Source organism: Hyla sarda, chromosome 3, assembly GCF_029499605.1.
Source record: "Hyla sarda isolate aHylSar1 chromosome 3, aHylSar1.hap1, whole genome shotgun sequence".
Taxonomy (NCBI): Eukaryota; Metazoa; Chordata; class Amphibia; order Anura; family Hylidae; genus Hyla; species Hyla sarda.
This window is the reverse complement of record NC_079191.1, coordinates 104,679,830-104,692,833: the sequence shown is the minus strand read 5'-3', so window position 1 is coordinate 104,692,833 and position 13,004 is coordinate 104,679,830. Positions and strand designations below refer to the sequence as shown.

Sequence of the window (13,004 nt, the reverse complement as noted above, 5' to 3'; positions counted from 1 at the left end):
TTAACCCCTCAGGTGCCGGGATCAATACAGATCCCGGCATCTGCGGCAGTGCGCCATTTGAATGAACGATCGGATCGCCCGCAGCGCTGCTGCGGGGATCCGATCATTCAGAACGCCGCACGGAGGTCCCCTCACCTTCCTCCGTCCGGCTCCCGGCGTCTCCTGCTCTGGTCTGTGATCGAGCAGACCAGAGCAGAAGATGACCGATAATACTGATCTGTTCTATGTCCTATACATAGAACAGATCAGTATTAGCAATCATGGTATTGCTATGAATAGTCCCCTATGGGACTATTCAAGTGTATTGCTATGAATAGTCCCCTATGGGGACTATTCAAGTGTAAAAAAAAATGTAAAAGTAAAAAAAAAAGTGAAAAATCCCCATCCCCAATAAAAAAAGTAAAACGTCCGTTTTTTCCTATTTTACCCCCAAAAAGCGTAAAAAATTTTTTTTATAGACATATTTGGTATCGCCACGTGCGTAAATGTCCGAACTATTAAAATAAAATGTTAATGATCCCGTACGGTTAACGGCGTGAATGAAAAAAAAAATAAAAAGTCCAAAATTCCTACTTTTTTAATACATTTTATAAAAAAAAAATTTATAAAAAATTTATTAAAAGTTTTTTATATGCAAATGTGGTATCAAAAAAAAGTACAGATCATGGCGCAAAAAATGAGCCCCCATACCGCCGCTTATACGGAAAAATAAAAAAGTTAGGGGTCATCAAAATAAAGGGATTATAAACGTACTAATTTGGTTAAAAAGTTTGTGAATTTTTTTTAAGCGCAACAATAATATAAAAGTATGTAATAATGGGTATCATTTTAATCGTATTGACCCTCAGAATAAAGAACACACGTCATTTTTACCATAAATTGTACGGCGTGAAAACGAAACCTTCCAAAATTAGCTAAATTGCGTTTTTCGTTTTAATTTCCCCACAAAAATAGTGTTTTTTGGTTGCGCCATACATTTTATGATATAATGAGTTATGTCATTACAAAGGACAACTGGTCGCGCAAAAAACAAGCCCTCATACTAGTCTGTGGATGAAAATATAAAAGAGTTATGCTTTTTAGAAGGCGAGGAGGAAAAAATTAAAACGTAAACATTAAATTGTCTGAGTCCTTAAGGCCAAAATGGGCCGAGTCCTTAAGGGGTTAAATATCTACACATATACCTGAACAAATGCACGAGGCCAATGAACAGATTATCTCTGGTAGTTAACTTTTTCAGGTGTAGCGCTTTCTGGGCTATTAACGTGTACTTCTAGACTTAATGTATTCCTGAAGGTGTGTTCACACGTTCAGGTTTTTAATTGCAGTTGTTGAACGCAAGGCGGGGAATTGATTTGAAGAAAGGAGATGTCGCAGTCTTTCCTTTATACATTTCCTCCTTTTATGAGCTCTTCCTGGCTTTGTACTCAATAGTAGCAGTTAGAACTCTGAATGTGTGAAGACCATAAACTTTCTTATGGCATGGCTGTAAAAGTTAAGGGAATCCCTCATCACTTCCATGCTGCCTGGATAACGAGTGATCGAAGAAGTCCTTGGTGTCTTCTGTCTGCCCCAAGGCGGGAGAAGCCAGTGGGGACCACCCTGATCACCATGATTAAAGCATAAAAGTAATGAGTTTCCCATTGAGTCCATGTAGGGAAATATCAAAAGTCCATATTGGACTGTTTTTGGTCAGTTCTGCAAGTTTCTATGCTTTATTGACTGAAGAGCATAACACGTGCCCCATGCAGTACTTACCGATCTAAATGCAAATATGTTAATCTAACTATAGCCAGGTATTGTCTCAATTTAGTCTAAGGACAGCATTAAAAACTTACTACGAGGCCATTAATAAATTTACTATATCATTAGTCCTCGAGCACACTGAAGTGCTTATGGCTCCTCCTCAAGCAGCCATAATGGGGCTCCCAATGTAGTACATTGGAACCTTTCCTACAGTTCCTTTTGAAAACTGTTATTTGACAAAGTTACTGCTCCATAAGCATGACAAGGTGGAGCGTGCAATGTTATTTGTGCAGAGAAAAGGGGATAAACATAACCTGAATGTTAGACCGGTCATCTACTCCCAAATGAACAGCACTAGTACCTGGTGTTTTGTAAACAGCTTCAGATATGAGAAAAAATACTATACAACCCTAAACCTCTACAATTTTAACGGGCACTGTTATTTGGAAAAACTGAAGGGGCTCGAGAAGTTGTGACATTTTGTATTGCATTCCTGATATCAAAAATGTTTATATAAGCAATATTACCCAATACTTGTTGCCACTTCGGGGGAGATTTATCAAAATCTGTCCAGAGGAAAAGTTGCTGAGTTGCCCATAACAACCAATAAGATCGCTTCTTTCATTTTCAGAGGCCTTTTCAAAAATAAAAGCTAGCTGATTGGTTGCTATGGGCAACACAGCAACTTATCCTCTAGACAGGTTTTGATAAATCTCCCCTTTGTGTCTAATGAAAGAGACCGTGTATTCTGCTGCTCTATGTTTTTCTCGGCCCCCGGCTGCACGAAGACAAAATACAATAAGTGTGTGTGGACAAGCAGGTCTGTGTGCAGGCTCCTGGCTTGTCAATCAGCCTGCTGTGTGAGCCTGGGGCACATTACAGAGCCTCATGCAGAGGACTGAAGGCAAGGCTGCAGTGAGGAGAAGCACAGCCACATTTCTTTCCATACTCCACTACCACAAGACTGGAGTAAGCTTCTGAAATGTGTGTACATATTTATATGGGATATCTGTCTTTACATACATAATGAAAGAAAAAGACAAAGACAGATATGAAATAGATCAGTGTTTTCCAGACAGTGTGCCCCCAGCTGTTGCAAAACTTCCAGTATGTACGGACAACCAAAGGTTGAGGGGGGGGTCTGAGTGATCATACAAAGGATAGGACATTTCTGACATTATAAAAGGGATTTTGAATGCCAAATTAATGGCATTATAACAAGATTTGCCATCCAACCCTTTTATGATTGTGGGACCACTGATAGGTACCCCACAGTACTGTGCTTGCTGTTTTTCCCCTGTACAGTTGGCTTGTCAATGGCACTGCTCTGCCAGAAATGATAAAGAACACAGCTCTACAACAGTGCCATATGCCCTGGCACAGGTTTATTCTCACAATCAGTGGGAGTTCCAGAGATCCATCCCCATCCTCAACCTCAACCAATAAAATAAAAAGTGATGGCACACTCCTGCATTATGTCATCACTTTATGAAATGAGGAAAACCCTGTTGTGTAAAATTCTAATTGCGGTGAAACTCGATTGGGGGGGGGGGGTTAGAGAGGAAAAAAAATTATATATATTTATTTAATTTATTATACACACATTTATGTACAACATACATCTGACTGGACAGAAAAGCACAACACATTTAAATATATTATTGGCTACTTCAAGGAGTAAATACTCAGCACAATGGCATGGATCAACATGAAATTACAGCAGCAGCGGAGTCTATGGAGCTCATCCTATAAAGTATCCATCAAGTTAAAAGCTCTAACCAGCCATCCACACAAACGGAGACAGATCAGTGTGAGACAGCACTACTGGGAATATGTGGCAGGTCTGCACTGAGCTCCATGTACGTCCTGAGCCCAGGATCCTTGTCTGGGATAGAAGCTGCAGGGAATTCAGACGCTGCAGAGTTACTTACTGCAGGAAATAAGGAAAAGCTATCCAGCCGTCTTCTCATATTAGCCTCTTTATGCATCTCTTAGCAGCCAATCCTAATGGTAAAGAAATTGATACTTGTACATTATGTAGCCTTACTACAGTCACATGTAACATTTCCTCTAGTAAAGGGTATCACTCGGGGACGTGTAAAGGAATTACAACGCTATAAGAAATCTGTCTCCTATACATAAATATCACTTTGTAGGAGAAACAAAAGCTCTTATGAAACCTGGACCTTATCCCAGCTCTCTCTCATAATATATATATATATATATATATATATATATATATATATATATACACACACACACCGTATATACTCGAGTATAAGCTGAGTTTTTCAGCACGATTTTTCGTGCTAAAAACACCCCCCTCGGCTTATACTTGAGTGAACTCTCCGCCTGTCAATCCCTTCATTAGTGATCTTCAACCTGCGGACCTCCAGATATTGCAAAACTACAACTCCCAGCATGCCCGGACAGCCATCGGCTGTCCGGGCATGCTGGGTGTTGTAGTTTTGAAACCTCTGGAGGTCCACAGGTTGAAGACCACTGCGGCCTTCGTTATCATCCAGCCCCCCCCCCCCCCTCCGCAGGAAGTTAGGGTGAGCTGGTCCGGGCCATCTATGCTGCCGGGACCGTCCGGTGGGGAGAATTAGTTGTTGCGGGCTGTCCATTTTTCACCAGGGGGGCCTCTTCTCCGTGCTTCGGGCCCGGCGCCCCGGACTAGTGATGTTGCCTTGATGATGACGCACAGGGACGTTCATGCGCAACGTCCCTGTGCGTCGTCATCAGGGACGTTGCGCATGAACGTCCCTGTGCAAAACAAGGGGGGGGGGGGCTGGATGATAACGAAGGCTGCAGTGGTCTTCAACCTGTGGACCTCCAGAGGTTTCAAAACTACAACACCCAGCATGCCCGGACAGCTGATGGCTGTCCGGGCATGCTGGGAGTTATAGTTTTGCAACATCTGGAGGTCCGCAGGTTGAAGACCACTGATGAAGGGATTGACAGGCGGTGATGATGAAGGGGGGGGGGGATGATGACGGGGGGCTGATTACATGGGGGGGATGATGTATTTCCCACCCTAGGCTTATAGTCGAGTCAATAACTTTTCCTGGGTTTTTGGGGTAAAATTAGGGGCCTCGGCTTATACTCGAGTATATACGGTGTGTATGTGTATATATATATATATATATATATATATATATATATATATATATATATATAAATAAATAGAGAGAGAGAGAGATAGAGATAGATTTATCTATCTATATATACATACACACACACACACCTCAAACTCTTATGCTTCAGACTTGGAACTGCTCAGAACTGTCCCACTGATAAACTGGACAGTAAGATAACACTTCAAAACCCTGTTCACAAACTGTAGAGGAATGGTCTCCAAACTATAGACCTCCAGCTTTTGCAAAACTACAACTCCCAGCATGCCAGTGCAGCCAACGGCTGTAGAGCAGTTGTCTCCAAACTATGGACCTCCAGCTGCTGCAAAACTACAACTCCCAGCATGCCCGGACAGCCTTTGGCTGTCCGGGCATGCTGGGAGTTGTGGTTTTGCAATAGCTGGAAGGTAACAGTTTGAAGGCCACTGCTATTGGAGACTCACATCCGATGCATGCCCCAACAAGTAGCCGATCGTTGCACAAAAACCACAACAAAATCATTAAGCATTTATTTTGTTTGTGAGATGTCACATGCAAGTAATCCACACTGTAGAAATATCCCCCCATCCAATGTGAACACAGGCTTAAGGTATACAAAATCGGCAACCTGGAAGAGAGCTGGAAGCTACAGCCACCTACACCTCCCAGATCCCCTGCGATGTGAACCGTATTGAAGCGTTCCAGCACTAAAATAGTGAATTAAAGAGAAGTTAAAGCGACCCAGCACTGCCATCTACTGCACTGGTACCATCCCAATAAGTTTACATACAGGAATGTCACACTGCCTACTGCCAAGAATAGCCTGGGTAAGCAAAGTCATGGGATCTTTACTGCCAAAATGATACATCGATAGAAGAGCAAGGAAACCAGACCGGGTTCTAAATCACATGTATCATAACACTTGCTACATTCTGTCCGTGAGCAGAGTAAATATTTTCATATCTATAAACACTGGAAAGAAACAAGAGCACAAAGCTGATTTATAGAGCAGGATTTCCCAGTCAGTATGCCTCCAGTTGTTGCAAAACTACAACTCCCAGCATGCCCGGACAGCCGAAGGGAGTTATAGTTTTGCAACAGCTGGAGGCAGGATTGAAGACTGATAGAGAGACGATCAACAGACCGTTTTAAACACAGACTGAAGACAGCGGGGGACACATTTAAACTTTTTTTCTCCAGTGTTTTACATGAGAAAGATCCAAGGTTTACACTCGTCATGCCACTTGTGCAAAAGTGGGTGTGGTGATGTAAAATTTTAAATTTTTTTCCCCAGTGTGAAAAATCTATTTTTTGTTTAATCGATTACTGAAATATAAATAATTGGCAAACGATATAAAAAAAATAAAATAAATTAATATAATATATATATATATATACACACATATACATACATATATATATATAAATACCGGAATAGTTGCAGCACTCCCAAAATAATGCATGTGGGTGCCAAGCGTCCTAGGTCTGATTGAGACCTCTTAAGATATCCAACGAAGAAATGGCGCAGCACTCCAAAGATGTATCCAAAAAAAAAAAAAAAAAAAAAAAAAAAAAAAAAGTTTATTCACCACATGTTACCAACAGCAACATTTCAGCTCCACACTAGAGCCTTTTTCAAGCATGTTGAGCTGAAACGTTGCCGTCGGTGAATAAACTCATTTTTTTGGAGTGCTGCGCCATTTCTTCGTTGGATATATATTTAAAAAAATGTTTACGGTGACAGCCCCTGCACTTGTATTTAACCCCTGGAGATGTTTCATTCACAGTTATCGCTTGTCTGGGCACTAGTAATCATGGAATATTACCCGAGGTGCTTCCCACAGAATTTTCCGGGATTTACAATTTGGCGCCAAACGTGCAGCGAAAATGAGCTCTCGCATATTATCAAAGCAGCACAAAAAGGACCATTAAAAAGGCGATAAAGAAAAAATATACGTGATTGATATTGCTGTAACAGGGATTAGTATTTTTTTTAAGAATGTCCCCAGGTAACTGTACTAGTGTGTACACTTGGGATCACCATGCTAAACACTAGTGCACTCTCTTCAGGATCACTCACATGAACTGGTCTGCCCAGCAGTGAGTGTGGCTCACAGTGTATTTGTTACTCCAGTATTGATCCCCTGTCTATGTTGGAATGCTGTAGTTACAGCAGGGCACGGAGGAATTGACAGCAGTGTTTTTTTTACCAGGGGAAACAAGATCCTTCATTCACAGACAGCGGGGAGCTGTGTGCAGGACATGTCACCGCCATCCTGTCATCACGTCGCCCATGCTGTAACACTGAAGACCATTAACGGGCCCCGGGGTCAGACACACACAGGAAGATGCTCTGATCTTCAGCACACAACGCCGCCATTCACTGGAACTAGAGACAACCCAGTTGTGTCATACACAGCCCAGCATGCAGACTAGGGAATACGCAGATGCCGGATACTAGAACACACAGCCACCAGTGAGGGGCGCTCTACACTGATAGGATGAATGTTGGATCTAATAACTAAGTCGCTGCAGATATAGGAGACTCCCAGTCAAGGGCATTAAGTAGAAGTCACTAAAACAGAACAAACCATGATATCTGGAGAACATGTGGAGAGTGAATAGGCAGAGAACATACAGGGGAGCATTACAAGGTATTATACTGATGTCTATAGATCCTAACACGTAAGCTCATGCAGCAGTTTTCCCAACCATTGTGCCTCCAACTGTTGCAAAACTACAACTCCCAGCATGCCCGGACAGCCTTCGGTTGTCCGGGCATGCTGAGAGTTGTAGTTTTGCAATGGCTGGAGACACGCTGGTTGGGAAACACTGATATAATGTAGATCAGCTGCTGGCTGTCTGGGCATGCTGGAGGTTGTAGTTTTGCAACAGGTTGGATAGCACTGGTGCAGAAGACTTATAGGAGCAGTCCTGTGACAGATAACGGCAGTCACTAGTTACCATTCAATTCATAGAAGTCAGTATAGCCAGGGGGTAGAAGACTGGCAGGTACCCAAGTCGAGGCATGACCTAATGGCTGGCAAGAAGATACTGGTATTTGTAGGAATAAGTGCAGGTTGCTACAGAGTAAACACAATGGCATTAAACTCTGGATTATACATGGGAGGAAACAACAAAAAACGTGGTCTCAAATGGCTGGAGGTGCTCAACCCCAAATGCAGTTGTGCATTTATACTGGGGGAGCAGATCCTGCCCTTGTAGTCCATTGCTAGGGGCGATCCCCAGCATAAAAATGCATACAATGGGGGATGCCTGCAGCGGACTACAAGTGCCACAATAGAATCCTACACCAGATAAACGGTGTGGATGTGTAACAATTAGAATAATATAATAATAATTATACATGGGAGGACCCAAGCCCTGACCTCAAAAGCTGAACAGGAGCAGGAAGTATAGCCAGCCTCAAAGCGGGCATGTAATCTGTGCACACTGGTATTGTGGCTTTAAGTGATTCATAACATAGGAAGGATCCATTCGAACGTCTTTATTCAATATATATATATATATATATATATATATATATATATATATTTCTAACTAGACAAAGCAGTGTAAGAAGATACATTTTTCACAAAAATCTTATCAGAGCTCAAGAGACCACTAAATGCCAACAATAGTTTAGTGCCAGGCACTAATCCACACAGACATCTCCACATACTAAAGGTGCCCGCAGACTAGACAGCTGGCATCTAAATAATCCTTTCAGTGACAGCTCTGTATTCAGATGATGGGTAAACGTCAGGACCCGAGGATGGTAACATTGTCTGATGCCATATTACCAATGTATAATTCATACCAATCCAGTGCCATGTCTTACCCGCCAAGAAGCCAACATCACCGCCATCACCATTCCTCAACTTTCTAACAATTCACAGGATCATCACAACCAGGATCAGACGGCATTGCTTATAATAGAGCGGTTATAGGACTCAGATTGCTGGGACTTGTACTTTCACAGCTGCTTGGACAAGACCTGAACATTTCTAGTTGTATAAGCTGGGACTTGTAGTTCATTAGCTTAGATGTGTCAAGCTGGGATGTTGTCCCTCTGCTGGGAAGCTCCAGATTTCTCAGCTAGACATGACAAGCTGGAGCCTGCAGATCCACCACAGGTAGGACGCTGCATGCTGGGACATGTAGTGGGAAACAGAGGCTGAACACACAGTAAGCATGCAGGGTCAGGTTAACTACAACAGAAGGACTTCACATGTTTGGGCAACAAGTTACCTAGCAGCTGCAAGCTCAGATGGATAGCTGCTGGGACTTGTGGTTCTGCAGTATCTGAGCAGGAAGCATGCATTATTAGGACATGGAGTTTCTGGAGCGTTAGGTAGCTACATGCTGGGACGTGTAGTCCCAATGCAGTTGGACTACATATACATGCTGGGAACAGTAGTTCTATGACAGCTGAAGAGACAGGATACAAGCTGGTGTGTGGATTTCTGATAGACGAGTAGAGTGGATGGTGGGGGCTAGTAGTTCTGCTATAGCTGAACAAATGCTGGGGCTTGTAGTGCTACGACACGGTACACGCTGGGGCTTGTAGTGCTACGACACGGTACACGCTGGGGCTTGTAGTGCTACGACACGGTACACGCTGGGGCTTGTAGTGCTACGACACGGTACACGCTGGGGCTTGTAGTGCTACGACACGGTACACGCTGGGGCTTGTAGTGCTACGACACGGTACACGCTGGGGCTTGTAGTGCTACGACACGGTACACGCTGGGGCTTGTAGTGCTACGACACGGTACACGCTGGGGCTTGTAGTGCTACGACACGGTACACGCTGGGGCTTGTAGTGCTACGACACGGTACACGCTGGGGCTTGTAGTGCTACGACACGGTACACGCTGGGGCTTGTAGTGCTACGACACGGTACACGCTGGGGCTTGTAGTGCTACGACACGGTACACGCTGGGGCTTGTAGTGCTACGACACGGTACACGCTGGGGCTTGTAGTGCTACGACACGGTACACGCTGGGGCTTGTAGTGCTACGACACGGTACACGCTGGGGCTTGTAACGCTACGACAAGGGACATTGTTTACAAACTTTAGATATATGGCATGAACATGCTGGTGCCTGTAGTTCTACAAGCATGGACATGCTGGGGCTAGTAGTTCTAGGACAGGCACATTAGTTTTATGAAAGGCACATGCTGGGACTTGTAGTGGTATGGCAGGGCCACATGTTTAGTTCTCTGGAATGGACACGATGACACTTCCAGTTCTATGGCATAGCCATTCTTCCATGAGAGAAGAACACGTTTGAACTTTTAGTTCTATGACAAGGGGACGTATTCAAGGTTTTAGTTGAGACATGCTGGGGCTTTTAGTTCTATTGGGGGAGGTGGATGTTTAGAGGCTTTGGTTCAATGGCATCGACAAGCTGGGGCTTTTAGTTATGACAGGTACACCCCGAGACTTGTAGTCCTATGACACGCTAGGGGTACACGGTGGGTCTTGTAGTTCCATGACAGGGGCACATTCATGGGTTTTTGGTTGTATGACAGACCTGGTGGGGCTTGTTCTATGACAGACATGCTGGGACATGTAGTTCTATTATAGGGGTACTCAATGGGGCTTGTAGTCCTATGACACGAGTACACGCTGGGGCTTGTAGTGTCATGACAGGAGTACACGCTGGGGCTTGTAGTGCCATGACACGAGTACACGCTGGGGCTTGTTGTGCCATGACAGGAGTACACGCTGGGGCTTGTTGTGCCATGACAGGAGTACACGCTGGGGCTTGTTGTGCCATGACAGGAGTACACGCTGGGGCTTGTAGTGCCATGAAACGAATACACGCTGGGGCTTGTAGTGCCATGAAACGAATACACGCTGGGGCTTGTAGTGCCATGAAACGAATACACGCTGGGGCTTGTAGTGCCATGAAACGAGTACATGCTGGGGCTTGTAGTCCTATGACTGGAGTACATGCTGGGGCTTGTAGTCCTATGACAGGAGTACACGCTGGGGCTTGTTGTGCCATGACAGGAGTACACGCTGGGGCTTGTAGTGCCATGACAGGAGTACACGCTGGGGCTTGTAGTGCCATGAAACGAATACACGCTGGGGCTTGTAGTGCCATGAAACGAATACACGCTGGGGCTTGTAGTGCCATGAAACGAATACATGCTGGGGCTTGTAGTGCCATGAAACGAGTACATGCTGGGGCTTGTAGTCCTATGACTGGAGTACATGCTGGGACTTGTAGTGCTATGACAGGAGTACACACTGGGACTTGTAGTGCTATGACAGGAGTACATGCTGGGACTTGTAGTGCTATGACAGGAGTACACGCTGGGGCATGTCGCTCTATGACAGACATGCTGGGACTTGTAGTGCTATGACAGGAGTACACGCTGGGGCTTGTAGATCTATGACAGGGGTGCACGCTGGGGCTTGTAGTCCTATGACAGTACACGCTGGGGCTTGTAGTCCTATGACAGTACACGCTGGGACCTATAGTGCTATGACAGTACACGCTGGGACTTGTAGTGCTATGACAGTACACGCTGGGACTTGTAGTGCTATGACAGTACACGCTGGGACTTGTAGTGCTATGACAGTACACGCTGGGACTTGTAGTGCTATGACAGGAGTACACGCTGGTACTTGTAGTGCTATGACAGGAGTACACGCTGGTACTTGTAGTGCTATGACAGGAGTACACGCTGGTACTTATAGTGCTATGACAGGAGTACACGCTGGGGCATGTCGCTCTATGACAGACATGCTGGGACTTGTAGTGCTATGTCAGGAGTACACGCTGGGACTTGTAGTGCTATGGCAGACATGCTGGGACATGTAGCTCTATGACAGGGGCACCCTGGGACTTGTGGTTCTCAGACAGGAGGCGGGAAAGTTCCCGGTCACTGACCTGCAGCACCAGCGGCTCGGGGTTGAAGGCCAGGGTGAGCAGCAGCTGCATGCGCTCGGTGTCCTTGAGGTTCTTGAGCAGGAAGCTCCCGGAGTCCTTGGTCTCGGCATAGCGGCGGACCACCCTGTCCAGTAGCCGCTGCGAGGGGCAGTGCACCAGGTCGGACCAGCCCTCCACCACGTCCGGGGTGAGCAGCCGCACGTCCCCGTTGAGGCGGGCGAAGTCGGTCTTGTACATGGCCTGGAGCAGGTCGCAGCGGGGCCGGCCGGTCGCCCTCTTGCAGATCCGCTGGTCCAGCTCTTGCAGCTCTTGGTTGGAGCCCAGGCGCTTGAGCACGACGCGGCGGCTGCCCTCCCGGGGCTCCCCGTACTGCGCGAAGTGCACGTTCTTGACGTTGAAGAAGTCGAGGAGTCGCAGGCGGCCCCAGCCCTCGAAGCTCAGCTGCCCGTTCATGAACTTGCGGCACCAGCTGGTCCCGAAGCACGCCGGGCACTTGTTCAGGCTCAGGAACCGGCGCTCGGTCAGCTCGTTGCGCTGGAAGGAGGCGAGCAGGGAGTGTGTGTTGAGCAGCATGACCACCAGCAGGCTGGCCGCGAACAGCAGCTTCACGTAGCGGTACAGGCGGCCGAACTTCAGCGAAACAAGGCGCAACATGGTCCCGCTCTCACTTCAGCCTCCCTCCCGGGGAAAGGAGGGGAGCGGCGGCCGCTGAAGGAGCACCGGCGGGGCCAGCTCGTAGCCGAGGCCGCTAACAGTAGATACTGGGGTCGGTATAGTCTCCCCCGCTCACCCCCCCGGAGCCGCGTCCTCCTCGGTCCCGCTCACACACAGCTCTGAACTTACTGTATATAGAGGCGGCTCCGGAGCCAGCAGGCGCGCGAGGGGGGGCGGGGCCCAGCTTTGTAACTGAGGGGGGCGGTGACCTGTTTGGTCATGTGACCGGGTAGGTGGAGTGACGTGACTCTCCACCACCGCCATATTGGGAGGAGCAAAGTGTGTTTTTCTGTTTTTTTATTCTTATTACAAACTAAGCGTAACTGAAAGGAGGCGGCGCCAGGTAATTAACCATTCAGAACACAGCTTTCTCATCCGCTGTACTCTTGTTATGTGGCGTGCTGGGACTTGTGCTTTGGAGACCACGGCAGGGACTGCTGGGAAGTCTTGTCCACCAATGAGAAGTTACTGCAGGTTTAGTCAAGGATTTCCTGTACATTAAACCAACCTGGTTTAATT

General features: G+C 46.2%; 1 protein-coding gene across 1 annotated transcript in view; it reads right to left on the bottom strand.

Moving 5' to 3' along the window:
* The window catches only part of DIPK2A (divergent protein kinase domain 2A), a 41,375-nt gene extending 28,739 nt beyond the window's left edge, over positions 1-12,636 (bottom strand). The window contains exon 1 of the mRNA XM_056564819.1: positions 11,772-12,636. Within this exon, the coding sequence (XP_056420794.1) occupies positions 11,772-12,425 (654 nt within the window). The 5' untranslated portion in view covers positions 12,426-12,636. The remainder of the gene's footprint in view (positions 1-11,771) is intronic.
* Between the last annotated feature and the right edge of the window lie 368 nt (positions 12,637-13,004).